Source organism: Bombina bombina, chromosome 3, assembly GCF_027579735.1.
Source record: "Bombina bombina isolate aBomBom1 chromosome 3, aBomBom1.pri, whole genome shotgun sequence".
NCBI lineage: Eukaryota > Metazoa > Chordata > Amphibia > Anura > Bombinatoridae > Bombina > Bombina bombina.
In genome coordinates, this window is record NC_069501.1 from 1,141,891,826 (window position 1) to 1,141,906,876 (window position 15,051).

The 15,051-nt window shown below is 41.5% G+C and overlaps 1 protein-coding gene across 5 annotated transcripts in view; it reads right to left on the reverse strand.

The window, feature by feature from the left end:
- ZMYM2 (zinc finger MYM-type containing 2) overlaps positions 1-15,051 on the reverse strand; it is a 409,791-nt gene that overhangs the window by 207,924 nt on the left and 186,816 nt on the right. For all 5 annotated transcript variants that reach the window (XM_053708531.1, XM_053708528.1, XM_053708530.1 and 2 more), the window contains one exon: positions 6,225-6,397. In XM_053708531.1, the coding sequence (XP_053564506.1) occupies positions 6,225-6,397 (173 nt within the window). The remainder of the gene's footprint in view (positions 1-6,224; positions 6,398-15,051) is intronic.

Genomic DNA, 15,051 nt, shown 5'->3' on the forward strand with positions numbered 1-15,051 from the left:
ACGGCTCAAGCTTTACATATGGTGTTTGTGTGACTTTCCGTAGTATTGCACTAGGAGGAGGCTTCTATTAGGTTTCATTTACATAGAGGATTTGGAAGAGCTCCCAAGAGTGTGTGTCCTGGATTTCATCTTTATTCGTGCCGATCAGAAGATACCGGATTGGGCTGTGAATGGTATTGGCGCTCTCATATGAATTTACACATGTACATTTTCAGTAATTAAGAGAATTTTTTAAGGTGATCGCTTGTGTTTGTGGTTCTTAATGCACATCTTGAACTGATCTTACTGTAAAAACAGAATTTATGTTTACCTGATAAATTTCTTTCTCCAACGGTGTGTCCGGTCCACGGCGTCATCCTTACTTGTGGGATATTCTCTTCCCCAACAGGAAATGGCAAAGAGCCCAGCAAAGCTGGTCACATGATCCCTCCTAGGCTCCGCCTACCCCAGTCATTCGACCGACGTTAAGGAGGAATAATAGCATAGGAGAAACCATATGGTACCGTGGTGACTGTAGTTAAAGAAAATAAATTATCAGACCTGATTAAAAAAACCAGGGCGGGCCGTGGACCGGACACACCGTTGGAGAAAGAAATTTATCAGGTAAACATAAATTCTGTTTTCTCCAACATAGGTGTGTCCGGTCCACGGCGTCATCCTTACTTGTGGGAACCAATACCAAAGCTTTAGGACACGGATGAAGGGAGGGAGCAAATCAGGTCACCTAAATGGAAGGCACCACGGCTTGCAAAACCTTTCTCCCAAAAATAGCCTCAGAAGAAGCAAAAGTATCAAACTTGTAAAATTTGGTAAAAGTGTGCAGTGAAGACCAAGTCGCTGCCCTACATATCTGATCAACAGAAGCCTCGTTCTTGAAGGCCCATGTGGAAGCCACAGCCCTAGTGGAATGAGCCGTGATTCTTTCGGGAGGCTGCCGTCCGGCAGTCTCGTAAGCCAATCTGATGATGCTTTTAATCCAAAAAGAGAGAGAGGTAGAAGTTGCTTTTTGACCTCTCCTTTTACCTGAATAAACAACAAACAGGGAAGATGTTTGTCTAAAATCCTTTGTAGCATCTAAATAGAATTTTAGAGCGCGAACAACATCCAAATTGTGCAACAAGCGTTCCTTCTTTGAAACTGGTTTCGGACACAGAGAAGGTACGATAATCTCCTGGTTAATGTTTTTGTTAGAAACAACTTTTGGAAGAAAACCAGGTTTAGTACGTAAAACCACCTTATCTGCATGGAACACCAGATAAGGAGGAGAACACTGCAGAGCAGATAATTCTGAAACTCTTCTAGCAGAAGAAATTGCAACTAAAAACAAAACTTTCCAAGATAATAACTTAATATCAACGGAATGTAAGGGTTCAAACGGAACCCCCTGAAGAACTGAAAGAACTAAATTGAGACTCCAAGGAGGAGTCAAAGGTTTGTAAACAGGCTTGATTCTAACCAGAGCCTGAACAAAGGCTTGAACATCTGGCACAGCTGCCAGTTTTTTGTGAAGTAACACCGACAAGGCAGAAATCTGTCCCTTCAGGGAACTTGCCGATAATCCTTTTTCCAATCCTTCTTGAAGGAAGGATAGAATCCTAGGAATCTTAACCTTGTCCCAAGGGAATCCTTTAGATTCACACCAACAGATATATTTTTTCCAAATTTTGTGGTAAATCTTTCTAGTTACAGGCTTTCTGGCCTGAACAAGAGTATCGATAACAGAATCTGAGAAACCTCGCTTCGATAAAATCAAGCGTTCAATCTCCAAGCAGTCAGCTGGAGTGAAACCAGATTCGGATGTTCGAACGGACCCTGAACAAGAAGGTCTCGTCTCAAAGGTAGCTTCCAAGGTGGAGCCGATGACATATTCACCAGATCTGCATACCAAGTCCTGCGTGGCCACGCAGGCGCTATCAAGATCACCGACGCCCTCTCCTGATTGATCCTGGCTACCAGCCTGGGGATGAGAGGAAACGGCGGGAACACATAAGCTAGTTTGAAGGTCCAAGGTGCTACTAGTGCATCCACTAGAGCCGCCTCGGGATCCCTGGATCTGGACCCGTAGCAAGGAACTTTGAAGTTCTGACGAGAGGCCATCAGATCCATGTCTGGAATGCCCCAAAGTTGAGTGACTTGGGCAAAGATTTCCGGATGGAGTTCCCACTCCCCCGGATGCAATGTCTGACGACTCAGAAAATCCGCTTCCCAATTTTCCACTCCCGGGATGTGGATAGCAGACAGGTGGCAGGAGTGAGACTCCGCCCATAGAATGATCTTGGTCACTTCTTCCATCGCTAGGGAACTCCTTGTTCCCCCCTGATGGTTGATGTACGCAACAGTCGTCATGTTGTCTGATTGAAACCGTATGAACTTGGTCCTCGCTAGCTGAGGCCAAGCCTTGAGAGCATTGAATATCGCTCTCAGTTCCAGAATATTTATCGGTAGAAGAGATTCTTCCCGAGACCAAAGACCCTGAGCTTTCAGGGATCCCCAGACCGCGCCCCAGCCCATCAGACTGGCGTCGGTCGTGACAATGACCCACTCTGGTCTGTGGAATGTCATCCCTCGTGACAGGTTGTCCAGGGACAGCCACCAACGGAGTGAGTCTCTGGTCCTCTGATTTACTTGTATCTTTGGAGACAAGTCTGTATAGTCCCCATTCCACTGACTGAGCATGCACAGTTGTAATGGTCTTAGATGAATGCGCGCAAAAGGAACTATGTCCATTGCCGCTACCATCAACCCGATCACTTCCATGCACTGAGCTACAGAAGGAAGAGGGACGGAATGAAGTATTCGACAAGAGTCCAGAAGCTTTGTCTTTCTGGCCTCTGTTAGAAAAATCCTCATTTCTGAGGAGTCTATAATTGTTCCCAAGAAGGGAACCCTTGTTGACGGGGATAGAGAACTCTTTTCCACGTTCACTTTCCAGCCGTGCGATCTGAGAAAGGCCAGGACGATGTCCGTGTGAGCCTTTGCTCGAGGGAGGGACGACGCTTGAATCAGAATGTCGTCCAGGTAAGGTACTACTGCAATGCCCCTTGGTCTTAGCACAGCTAGAAGGGACCCTAGTACCTTTGTGAAAATCCTTGGAGCAGTGGCTAATCCGAAAGGAAGCGCCACGAACTGGTAATGTATGTCCAGGAATGCAAACCTTAGGAACCGATGATGTTCCTTGTGGATAGGAATATGTAGATACGCATCCTTTAAATCCACCGTGGTCATGAATTGACCTTCCTGGATGGAAGGAAGGATAGTTCGAATGGTTTCCATCTTGAAAGAAGGGACCTTGAGAAATTTGTTTAAGATCTTGAGATCTAGGATTGGTCTGAATGTTCCCTCTTTTTTGGGAACTATGAACAGATTGGAGTAGAACCCCATCCCTTGTTCTCTCAATGGAACAGGATGAATCACTCCCATTTTTAACAGGTCTTCTACGCAATGTAAGAACGCCTGTCTTTTTATGTGGTCTGAAGACAACTGAGACCTGTGGAACCTTCCCCTTGGGGGAAGTCCCTTGAATTCCAGAAGATAACCCTGGGAGACTATTTCTAGCGCCCAGGGATCCAGAACATCTCTTGCCCAAGCCTGAGCGAAGAGAGAGAGTCTGCCCCCCACCAGATCCGGTCCCGGATCGGGGGCCGATATTTCATGCTGTCTTGGTAGCAGTGGCAGGTTTCTTTGCCTGCTTTCCCTTGTTCCAGCCTTGCATTGGTCTCCAAGCTGGCTTGGCCTGAGAAGTATTACCTTCTTGCTTAGAGGACGTAGCACCTTGGGCTGGTCCGTTTTTACGAAAGGGACGAAAATTAGGTCTATTTTTTGCCTTGAAAGGCCGATCCTGAGGAAGGGCATGGCCCTTACCCCCAGTGATATCAGAGATAATCTCTTTCAAGTCAGGACCAAACAGCGTTTTCCCCTTGAAAGGAATGTTTAGTAGCTTGTTCTTGGAAGACGCATCAGCCGACCAAGATTTCAACCAAAGCGCTCTGCGCGCCACAATAGCAAACCCAGAATTCTTAGCCGCTAACTTAGCCAATTGCAAAGAGGCGTCTAGAGTGAAAGAATTAGCCAATTTGAGAGCATTGACTCTGTCCATAATCTCCTCATAAGGAGGAGAGTCACTATCGAGCACCTTAATCAGTTCATCAAACCAGAAATATGCGGCTGTAGTGACAGGGACAATGCATGAAATGGGTTGTAGAAGGTAACCCTGCTGAACAAACATCTTTTTAAGCAAACCTTCTAATTTTTTATCCATAGGATCTTTGAAAGCACAACTATCCTCTATGGGAATAGTGGTGCGTTTGTTTAAAGTAGAGACCGCTCCCTCGACCTTGGGGACTGACTGCCATAAGTCCTTTCTGGGGTCGACCATAGGAAACAATTTTTTAAATATGGGGGGAGGGACGAAAGGAATACCGGGCCTTTCCCATTCTTTATTAACAATGTCCGCCACCCGCTTGGGTATAGGAAAAGCTTCTGGGAGCCCCGGCACCTCTAGGAACTTGTCCATTTTACATAGTTTCTCTGGGATGACCAAATTTTCACAATCATCCAGAGTGGATAATACCTCCTTAAGCAAAATGCGGAGATGTTCCAATTTAAATTTAAAAGTAATCACATCAGATTCAGCCTGCTGAGAAATATTCCCTAAATCAGTAATTTCTCCCTCAGACAAAACCTCCCTGGCCCCCTCAGATTGGGTTAGGGGCCCTTCAGAGATATTAATATCAGCGTCGTCATGCTCTTCAGTAACTAAAACAGAGCATCCACGCTTACGCTGACAAGGGTTCATTTTGGCTAAAATGTTTTTGACAGAATTATCCATTACAGCCGTTAATTGTTGCATAGTAAGGAGTATTGGCGCGCTAGATGTACTAGGGGCCTCCTGAGTGGGCAAGACTCGTGTAGACGAAGGAGGGAATGATGCAGTACCATGCTTACTCCCCTCACTTGAGGAATCATCTTGGGCATCATTGTCATTATCACATAAATCACATTTATTTAAATGAATAGGAATTCTGGCTACCCCACATTCAGAACACAGTCTATCTGGTAGTTCAGACATGTTAAACAGGCATAAACTTGATAAGAAAGTACAAAAAACGTTTTGAAATAAAACCGTTACTGTCACTTTAAATTTTAAACTGAACACACTTTATTACTGCAATTGCGAAAAAACATGAAGGAATTGTTCAAAATTCACCAAACTTTCACCACAGTGTCTTAAAGCCTTGAAAATATTGCACACCAATTTTGGAAGCTTTAACCCTTAAAATAACGGAACCGGAGCCGTTTTAAGCTTTAACCCCTTTACAGTCCCTGGTATCTGCTTTGCTGAGACCCAACCAAACCCAAGGGGAATACGATACCAAATGATGCTTTCAGAAGTCTTTTATAAGTATCAGAGCTCCTCTCACATGCGACTGCATGCCATGCCTCTCAAAAACAAGTGCGCAACACCGGCGCGAAAATGAGACTCTGCCTATGCTTTGGGAAAGCCCCTAAAGAATAAGGTGTCTAAAACAGTGCCTGCCGATATTATTATATCAAAATACCCAGAATAAATGATTCCTCAAGGCTAAATAAGTGTTAATATCAATCGATTTAGCCCAAAAAATGTCTACAGTCTAAATAAGCCCTTGTGAAGCCCTTATTTACAATCGTAATAAACATGGCTTACCGGATCCCATAGGGAAAATGACAGCTTCCAGCATTACATCGTCTTGTTAGAATGTGTCATACCTCAAGCAGCAAGGACTGCAAACTGTTCCCCCAACTGAAGTTAATGCTCTCAACAGTCCTGTGTGGAACAGCCATGGATTTTAGTTACGGTTGCTAAAATCATTTTCCTCATACAAACAGAATTCTTCATCTCTTTTCTGTTTCTGAGTAAATAGTACGTACCAGCACTATTTGAAAATAACAAACTCTTGATTGAATAATGAAAAACTACAGTTAAACACTAAAAAACTCTAAGCCATCTCCGTGGAGATGTTGCCTGTACAACGGCAAAGAGAATGACTGGGGTAGGCGGAGCCTAGGAGGGATCATGTGACCAGCTTTGCTGGGCTCTTTGCCATTTCCTGTTGGGGAAGAGAATATCCCACAAGTAAGGATGACGCCGTGGACCGGACACACCTATGTTGGAGAAAATCATAATTTATATGAATGATCGTTTACAAATTTTTAGGTATTTAACCATAACCGAAAAATTGACTTGCCTTGTAGTACCAATCATGGAACTTTTTACTGCAGTCCTCACTGCAGAAATCTCTCAGCATCCCATCATACTCCTTAGTTGCTCCTCTCTTACACATCTGAAAGCAATAATTGCAAGTCACACATTTCAATCCCAGTCGTCTAGCAAAATCCTGTTTATATAGAAGCTTACAACCTAAAAGATAAAAAAGCAAGGGTTACACAAAATAATATTTTTGAGACAAATATTTAATAAGTAATCAAAAACTTAGCACATCAACACTAAATATTTTGATTTTGTGCAATTAGATTATAATACATTGTTACAAAAACACTCCCAGATGGGCTATATAAATGGATCATCTATAAAACATTTATGCAAATAATCTAGTGTACTATGTCCCTTTAAGAGAACATATATCAGAATATGTTAGAACATGCAATATTTGCACTATCTAGGCTCCAACTATTTGTTTAACACCCGCACAAGGGGGGGGGGGGGGGGGAGAACTATTGGTCCTGTGCAGGAAACAGCCAGCCAGAAACGGCAGTGGCACAAACCTGCAATACAATGATTTGGAGACCAATTAAAGTTTTCTGTAGAATGTCTTTTTAAGAAGGCAAAATTATGCCTTTAGGACATAAGAAAAAAAATAGACGTAATGGAACTTATATATTTTATACAAGGTGATTATTTCAGTCAATTAAAAAGGCAAGCAACATTCATTTAGTAAAAGGGAGGTCACCAATCATTGCCATTATAGTGCAAAATTTCCCAGGGGCTGAACTTACTAAATAACCTAGGAAAAAAGGCAGAATCTTGAAGGTCTTAAGAAGCTTTTTCCCATAGAAAGTAATAAAGATCTCTGGGATAGTGAACTTCACAGGGGAGTGAAGTTAACAGTGGAGCACCTTACCCCAATATAAAATCTCAGTTCAGAAAAAAAAAAAAAAAAAATTAGTTTTCACTGCAATTTAACTTGTATTTACCTCTAGCTTAGTATACATTACTTTTCTGTCAGTTAAAGGGACAATCTCCACCATGGTCATCTTAAAGTCTTACCTTAGATTATGGTGCAAATAGCCTCCTGCACCTTTTTAATATCATGCAGCAGGAATGGTAAACAAGTTATTTTAAAATGAATATTGCTTTGGGCAACTTTGAAATGGCTGCCAAGATTAGCCTGATGACAATCTGGGCTGCATATAGCATCCAATCACAAAAGGTTCACTAGTTGCCTAGATGCAGCCCAGATTGTGATGTCAGCAGAGGGCTGAGCTTGGCAGCCATTTCAAACTGGCCAGAAACAATATTCATTTTAAAATAACAATTTTTAGTGTTTCTGCTGCATGATATAGAAAGGTCGCAGGATGCTATTTGCAGCTTAATCTAAGGTAAGACTTTAAGATGACTAAGGTGTAGACTGTCCCTTTAAATAACTATTGGGAATTTTGAGCAACCATCACCTGCATACAGCAGGCCAGATAAATCTGTGAGATCTGCAGGTGTAAAATGTTTAGACAATGGAGGATTGTGAGAGATTCAGACACACCCTGGGAACTCCCTTATCCCTCCCACTTTCTGAAACTGTCAGTATTATTTTACATAGAAGGGAATACCCCTTAGGCGTATAGCAATATTAGGGGCATGTAAAAATAATGAAGGTTTTTAAAACAGTATCTTGTCAACAGAAGTTTGGCAGACAAGAAAAAAAGTCTGTCGATGAGAAGGGAAGAGGAAGTCAATCAATGGGAGAAAAGTCAAGAATGCCTATCAAAAAGGTGATGTGGTAAAGGGAACCTATGAACTATGTTAGGTTGATTCCCCCCTGTTAAACTGGATGCACTTTATAACTGTAGTTTAGTGTGTTAGATCCAGCCTACATCAAATACAAATATATCGCCTAGCTAGATGAGACACATTCCATGCAGTTACAACAAATACTTTGGTTAATACCAAATGGGGATAATGAAGACATGCAACACTAAGGTCCATGCATATGGAGATGGACATCAATGGACAGGCTACAAAGTTCTAAGGAAATAAAGGAGCAGTCTTATTTTGAATAAAAGAATTGACACTAAAGGGTAGATTTATCATACCCCAGGTGGACATGATTCGCTATAGCAAATCATGTCCGCCCTGCATCGGTAAATGCCGAAAGCATACGCTGTCAGCATTTAACAGGCAGGCGTGTAAATCAACCCGATTGTATACGATGCGGCAGACGAGTTAAGGTGCAGCGGTCTTAATGGATCATCAACAAAACATTTAAAGAAAAATCTAGTGTCCAAAGTTAAACAAAATGGTCGCTCTAGGTAATGTATAGTATTTGTATATAGTTATATGGCAAATAGCCCATACAGGGGTAAAATTCAACTACTGGGTTTCTCGACTACTGGGTTTCTCAAGCCTGCCTTGATTCCCCCCCCCCCAAAAAAAACCTTTTTATTTTAATTTTTCTTCATGGATACCCTTTACAGAGATTACAATAAAACACTTAGATTACTAATATTTGTTAAAGGGACCATGTACTTGAGACAACAAACACTAGGCACAGTGAAAAGTTAAATCACAGAAAAATATTTGATGTAATCAGCAACAAACTGGTTCATTAACCAATCTTGGTAAGAGTATGTAATCAAATTGCTCTTGCACGAGTACACAGTGACAGTGCAGGTTCCTATGAGTACATGGCAGATGTCAAAATGCTTTCCCGTGCACAGCTGACTGTGTAGTATTGGCTTTTAAATGGTGCACATGGCAGCAGCTCCAATGATTGTGGTACAGAGACTCATAAGGAGTTTTAGTTTGCCTACATATTATCAGGTTATAACGGAGGCCTTGGATAATATTCAGAAGACAAAAAATAACAAAATGTATGCTTACCTGATAAATTTCTTTCTGAATATGGGTAGTCCACGGCTTGAGTAATTTCTGTTGGGAATATCACTCCTGGCCAGCAGGAGGAGGCAGAGAGCACCAAAGTTAAACTGCTAAGTATCACTCCCTTACCCACAACTCCTGAAGGGAAATGGAGAAAAAGGAGTAACACAAGGTGTAGAGGTGCCTTGGGTTATAGTCAAAATAACAGCTGTCTTAAAATAAAGGGTGGGGCCGGGGACTCACCATATTCGGAAAGAAATACATTTATCAAGTAAGCATAAATTGTTTGTTTTTTTTCCTAAGATATGGTGAGTCCATGTCTTGAGTAATTACTGTTGGGAACCAATACCCAAGCTAGAGGACACAGATAAATAGGGGACAAGACAGGCAGTCCTAAACAGAAGGCACCACCGCTTGAAGAACCTCTCTCCCAAAATATGAAATTTGGAAAATTTGGAAAAGGTATGTAGAGAAGACCAAGTTGCAGCCTTGCAAATTTGTTCCACAGAAGCTTCATTTTTGAAAGCCCAAGAGGAGGAAACAGCTCTTGTGGAATGAGCCGTAATTCTCTCAGGAGGCTGCTGTCCACCTGTCTCATAAGCCAAACGAATTATACTTTGTAACTAAAAAGAAAGTAGTAGCAGTAGCTTTCTGACCTTTAGATTTCCCAGAGAAACAGAAAACAAAATCTTCCAAGATAACTTAATGTCTATGGAATGCAATGGCTCAAACGGAGCCAGCTGTAAAACTTTAAGAACAAGGTTAAGGCTCCAAGGAGGAACAACAGACTTAAAGAAAGGCCTGATTTTGACCAAGGTCTGACAAAAAGATTGCACATCTGGCACAACCGCCAAACTTTTATGTAGTAAAACTGAGAAAGCAGAAATCTGACCCTTCAGGGTACTGACAATCCCTTTTCCCGGCCTTCCTGAAGAAAAGATAAAATTTGAAGAATTCGAATTCTACTTTAACAGTAGCCCTTGGATTCACACCAATAAAGATTTACCCTATATCTTATGGTAAATCTTTCTAGTAACAGGCCTGCGAGTCTGAATCATGGTCTCAATGACCGACTCAAAAACCACGCTTAGACAGAATTAAGCGTTCAATCTCCAAGCAGTCAATTTCAAAGACATGAGATTTGGATGAATGAAGAGACCCTGAATCAGGAGGTTCTTCCCAGGTAGTCTCCAAGGTGGGAGAGATGACATCTCCACTAGGTCTGCAAACCAGAACCTGCAAGGCCATGCAGGGGATATTACAATCACCAACACCCTCTTCTGTTTGATACGAGTAATGACTCGTGGAAGGAAAGCCAACAGAGGAAACAGGTATGCCAATCTGAAAACCCAAGGAACCGCCAGGGCATCTATCAGAACGGCCTGCGGACCTCTTGACCTTGAACCGTAACTTGGAAGCTTGAGGTTCCGATGGGACGCCATCAGATTTAACTCCAGCACCCCCCAATTGAGAACTAAGCTGGAAAACACCTCCGGATGGAGTTCCCACTCCCTGGGATGAAAAGTCTGTCTGCTCAGAAAGTCCACTTCCCAGTTGTCTACTCCTGGAATGTAGATGGCAGATATACAGCAATTGTGGATCTCTGCCCACTGAAGAATCCGAGTAACCTCCTTCATGGCTAATGAACTCCCTGGTGATTGCTGTAAGCCACAGAGGTTATGTTGTCCGACTGGAACCTGATAAACTAGGCTGAAGACAACTGAGGCCAAGCCAATAGAGCATTGTAAATCGCCCTCAACTCCAAGATGTTGATGGGAAGAGCAGACTCCTCCTGAGTCCAAAGGCCCTGAGCTTTTAACGAGTTCCATACTGCTCCCCAGCCCAGCAGCATAATATATCTCCCTAGATACAGATTTACGAGCCTGTAACATAGTATTAATCACAGAGTCAGAGAAACCTCTTTGACTAAGAATCAAGCGTTCAATCTCCATACCTTTAAATTTAAGGATTTGAGATCCTGATGGAAAAAAGGACCTTGCGACAGAAGGTCTGGCCTTAACGGAAGAGTCCACGGTTGGCAAGAGGCCATCCGGACAAGATCCGCATACCAAAACCTGTGAGGCCATGCCGGAGCTACCAGCAGAACAAACGAGCATTCCTTCAGAATCTTGGAGATTACTCTTGGAAGAAGAAATAGAGGCGGAAAGATATAGGCAGGATGATACTTCCAAGGAAGTGATAATGTATCCACTGCTTCCGCCCGAGGATCCCGGGATCTGGACAGATACCAGGGAAGTTTCTTGTTTAGATGAGAAGCCATCAGATCTATTTCTGGGAGTTCCCACATTTGAACAATCTGAAGCAATACCTCTGGGTGAAGAGACCATTCGCCCGGATGCAACGTTTGGCGACTGAGATAATCCGCTTCCCAATTGTCTATACCTGGGATATGAACCGCAGAGATTAGACAGGAGCTGGATTCCGCCCAAACCAAAATTCGAGATACTTCTTTCATAGCCAGAGGACTGTGAGTCCCTCCTTGATGATTGATGTATGCCACAGCTGTGACATTGTCTATCTGAAAACAAATGAACAACTCTCTCTTCAGAAGAGGCCAAGACTGAAGAGCTCTGAAAATTGCACGGAGTTCAAAATATTGATCGGTAATCTCACCTCCTGAGATTCCCAAACCCCTTGTGCCGTCAGAGACCCCCACACAGCTCCCCAACCTGTAAGACATGCATCTGTTGAGATTATAGTCCAGGTCGGAAGAACAAAGAAGCCCCCTGAACTAAACGATGGTGAACTGTCCACCATGTCATAGAGAGTCGTATAATCGGTTTAAAGATATTAATTGAGATATCTTTGTGTAATCCCTGCACCACTGGTTCAGCATACAGAGCTGAAGAGGTCGCATGTGAAAACGAGCAAAGGAGATCGCATCCGATGCGGCAGTCCTAAGACCTAAAGACAAGGACAGAGTCATAGACACTGAATCTATCTGGAAACCTAAAAAGGTTACCCTTGTCTGAGGAAACAATGAACTGAATGGTAAATTGATCCTCCAACCATGATCTTGAAGAAACAACACAAGTCGATTCGTATGAGATTCTGCGAAAATGTGAAGACTGAGCAAGTACCAAGATATCGTCCAAATAAGGAAATACCAAAACCCTGTTCTCGGATTAAAGACAGAAGGGCACCGAGAACCTTTGAAAAAAATTCTTGGAGCTGACGCTAGGCCAAACGGTAGAGCCACAAAACTGGTAATGCTTGTCTAAAAAGAGAATCTCAGAAACTAAAAGTGATCTGGATGAATCGGAATATGCAGATATACATCCTGTAAATCTATTGTAGACATATAATGCCCTTGCTAAACAAAAGGCAGGATAGTCCTACAGTTACCATCTTGAATGTTGGTATCCTTACATAACGATTCAATATAGATAGATCCGGAACTGGTCTGAAGGAATTGACCTTCTTTGGTACAATGAAGAGATAGAATAAAACCCCAGCCCCTGTTCCAGAACTGGAACTGGCATAATTACTCCAGCCAACTCTAGATCTGAAACACATTTCAGAAATGCTGAGCCTTTGCTGTGTTTACTGGGACACGGGAAAGAAAAAAATCTCTTTGCAGGAGGCCTTAACTTGAAGCCAATTCTGTACCTTTCTGAAACAATGTTCTGAAACCAGAGATTGTGAACGGAATTGATCCAAATTTCCTTGAAGAAAACATAAACTGCCCCATACCAGCTGAGCTGGAATGAGGGCCGCACCTTCATGGGTATTTAGGAGCTGGCTATAGGTTTCTATAAGGCTTGGATATATTCCAAACTGGAAAAGGTTTCCAAACTGATACCGCTCCTGAGGATGAAGGACCAGGCTTTTGTTCCTTGTTGTGAGGAAAGGAACGAAAATGATTATTAGACCTAAATTTACCTTAGATTTTTTATCCTTTGGTAAAAAAGTTCCCTTCCCTCCAGTAACAGTTGAGATAATAGAATCCAACTGAAAATCGAATAATTTATTACCCTGGAAAGAAAGGGAAAGCAAAGTTGACTTAGAAGACATATCAGCATTCCAAGTTTTAAGCCATAAAGCTTTTCTAGCTAAAATAGCTAGAGACATATACCTGACATCAACTCTAATGATATCAAAAGATGGTATCACAAATAAAATTATTAGCATGTTATAGAATAATAATAATGCTATAAAATTATGATCTGTTACTTGTTGCGCTAAAGCTTCTAACCAAAAAGTTGAAGCTGCAGCAACATCCGCTAAAAATATAGCAGGTCTAAGAAGATTACCTGAACATAAGTAAGCTTTTCTTAGAAAGGATTCAATTTTCCTATCTAAAGGATCCTTAAATGAAGTACTATCTGCCATAGGAATAGTAGTACGTTTAGCAGGAGTAGAGACAGCCCCATTAACCTTAGAGATTTTGTCCCAAAACTCTAATCTGTCAGATGGCACAGGATATAATTGCTTAAACGTTTAGAAGGAGTAAAAGAATTACCCAAATTATTCCATTCCCTGGAGATTACTTCAGAAATAGCATCAGGGAGAGAAAACACTTCTGGAATAACTACAGGAGATTTAAAAACCTTATTTAAACGTTTAGATTTAGTATCAAGAGGACCAGAATCCTCTATTTCTAATGCAATTAATACTTCTTTAAGTAAAGAACGAATAAATTCCATCTTGAACAAATACAAAGATTTATCAGCATCAACCTCTGAGACAGAAACCTCTGAACCAGAAGAACCATTATCAGTATCAGAATGATGATGTTCATTTAAAAATTCATCTGCAAAAAAGAGAAGTTTTAAAAGACTTTTATGTATACTAGAAGGAGAAATAACAGACATAGCCTTCTAAATGGATTTAAAAAATAAAATCTCTTATATTATCAGGAACACTCTGAAAATTAGATGTTGACGGAACAGCAACAGGTAATGTAACAGTACTAAAGGAAATTTTATCTGCATTAATAAGTTTGTCATGACATGCAATACAAACAGCTGGAGAAACAGATACCAAAAGTTTATAGCTGATACACTTAGCTTGGTAGCTCCAGCACTGGGCAGCGATTTTCCTGAAGTATCTTCTGACTCAGTTGCAACGTGGAACATCTTGCAATATGTAAAAGAAAAAACAACATATAAAGCAAAATTGATCAAATTCCTTAAATGACAGTTTCAGGAATGGGAAAAAAATGCCAGTGAACAAGCTTCTAGCAACCAGAAGCAATAAATAATGAGACTTAAATAATGTGGAGACAAAAATGACGTCCATATTTTTTAGCGCCAAAAAAGACGCCCACATTATTTGGCGCCTAAATGCTTTTGGCGCCAAAAATGACGCCACATCCGGAACGCCGACACTTTTGACGCAAAAAAAACGTCAAAAAATGACGCAACTTCCGGCAACACGTATGACGCCGGAAACAGAAAAACATTTTTGCGCCAAAAAAGTCTGCGCCAAGAATGACGCAATAAAATGAAGCATTTTCAGCCCCCGCGAGCCTAACAGCCCACAGGAAAAAAGTCAAATTTTTTAAGGTAAGAAAAAATGATTGAAACAAATGCATTTATCCCAAGTATGAAACAGACTGTCTGAAAATAAGGAATGTTGAACATCCTGAGTCAAGGCAAATAAATGTTTGAATACATATATTTAGAACTTTATAAAAAAGTGCCTAACCATAGCTTAGAGTGTCACAGAAAATAAGCTTACTTACTTACCCCAGGACACTCATCTACATGTTGTAGAAAGCCAAACCAGTACTGAAACGAAAATCAGAGGTAATGGTATATATATATATATATATATATATATATATATATATATGAGTATATCGTCGATCTGAAAAGGGAGGTAAGAGATGAATCTCTACGACCGATAACAGAGAACCTATGAAATAGACCCTGTAGAAGGAGATCATTGCATTCAAATAGGCAATACTCTCCTCACATCCCTCTGACATTCACTGCACG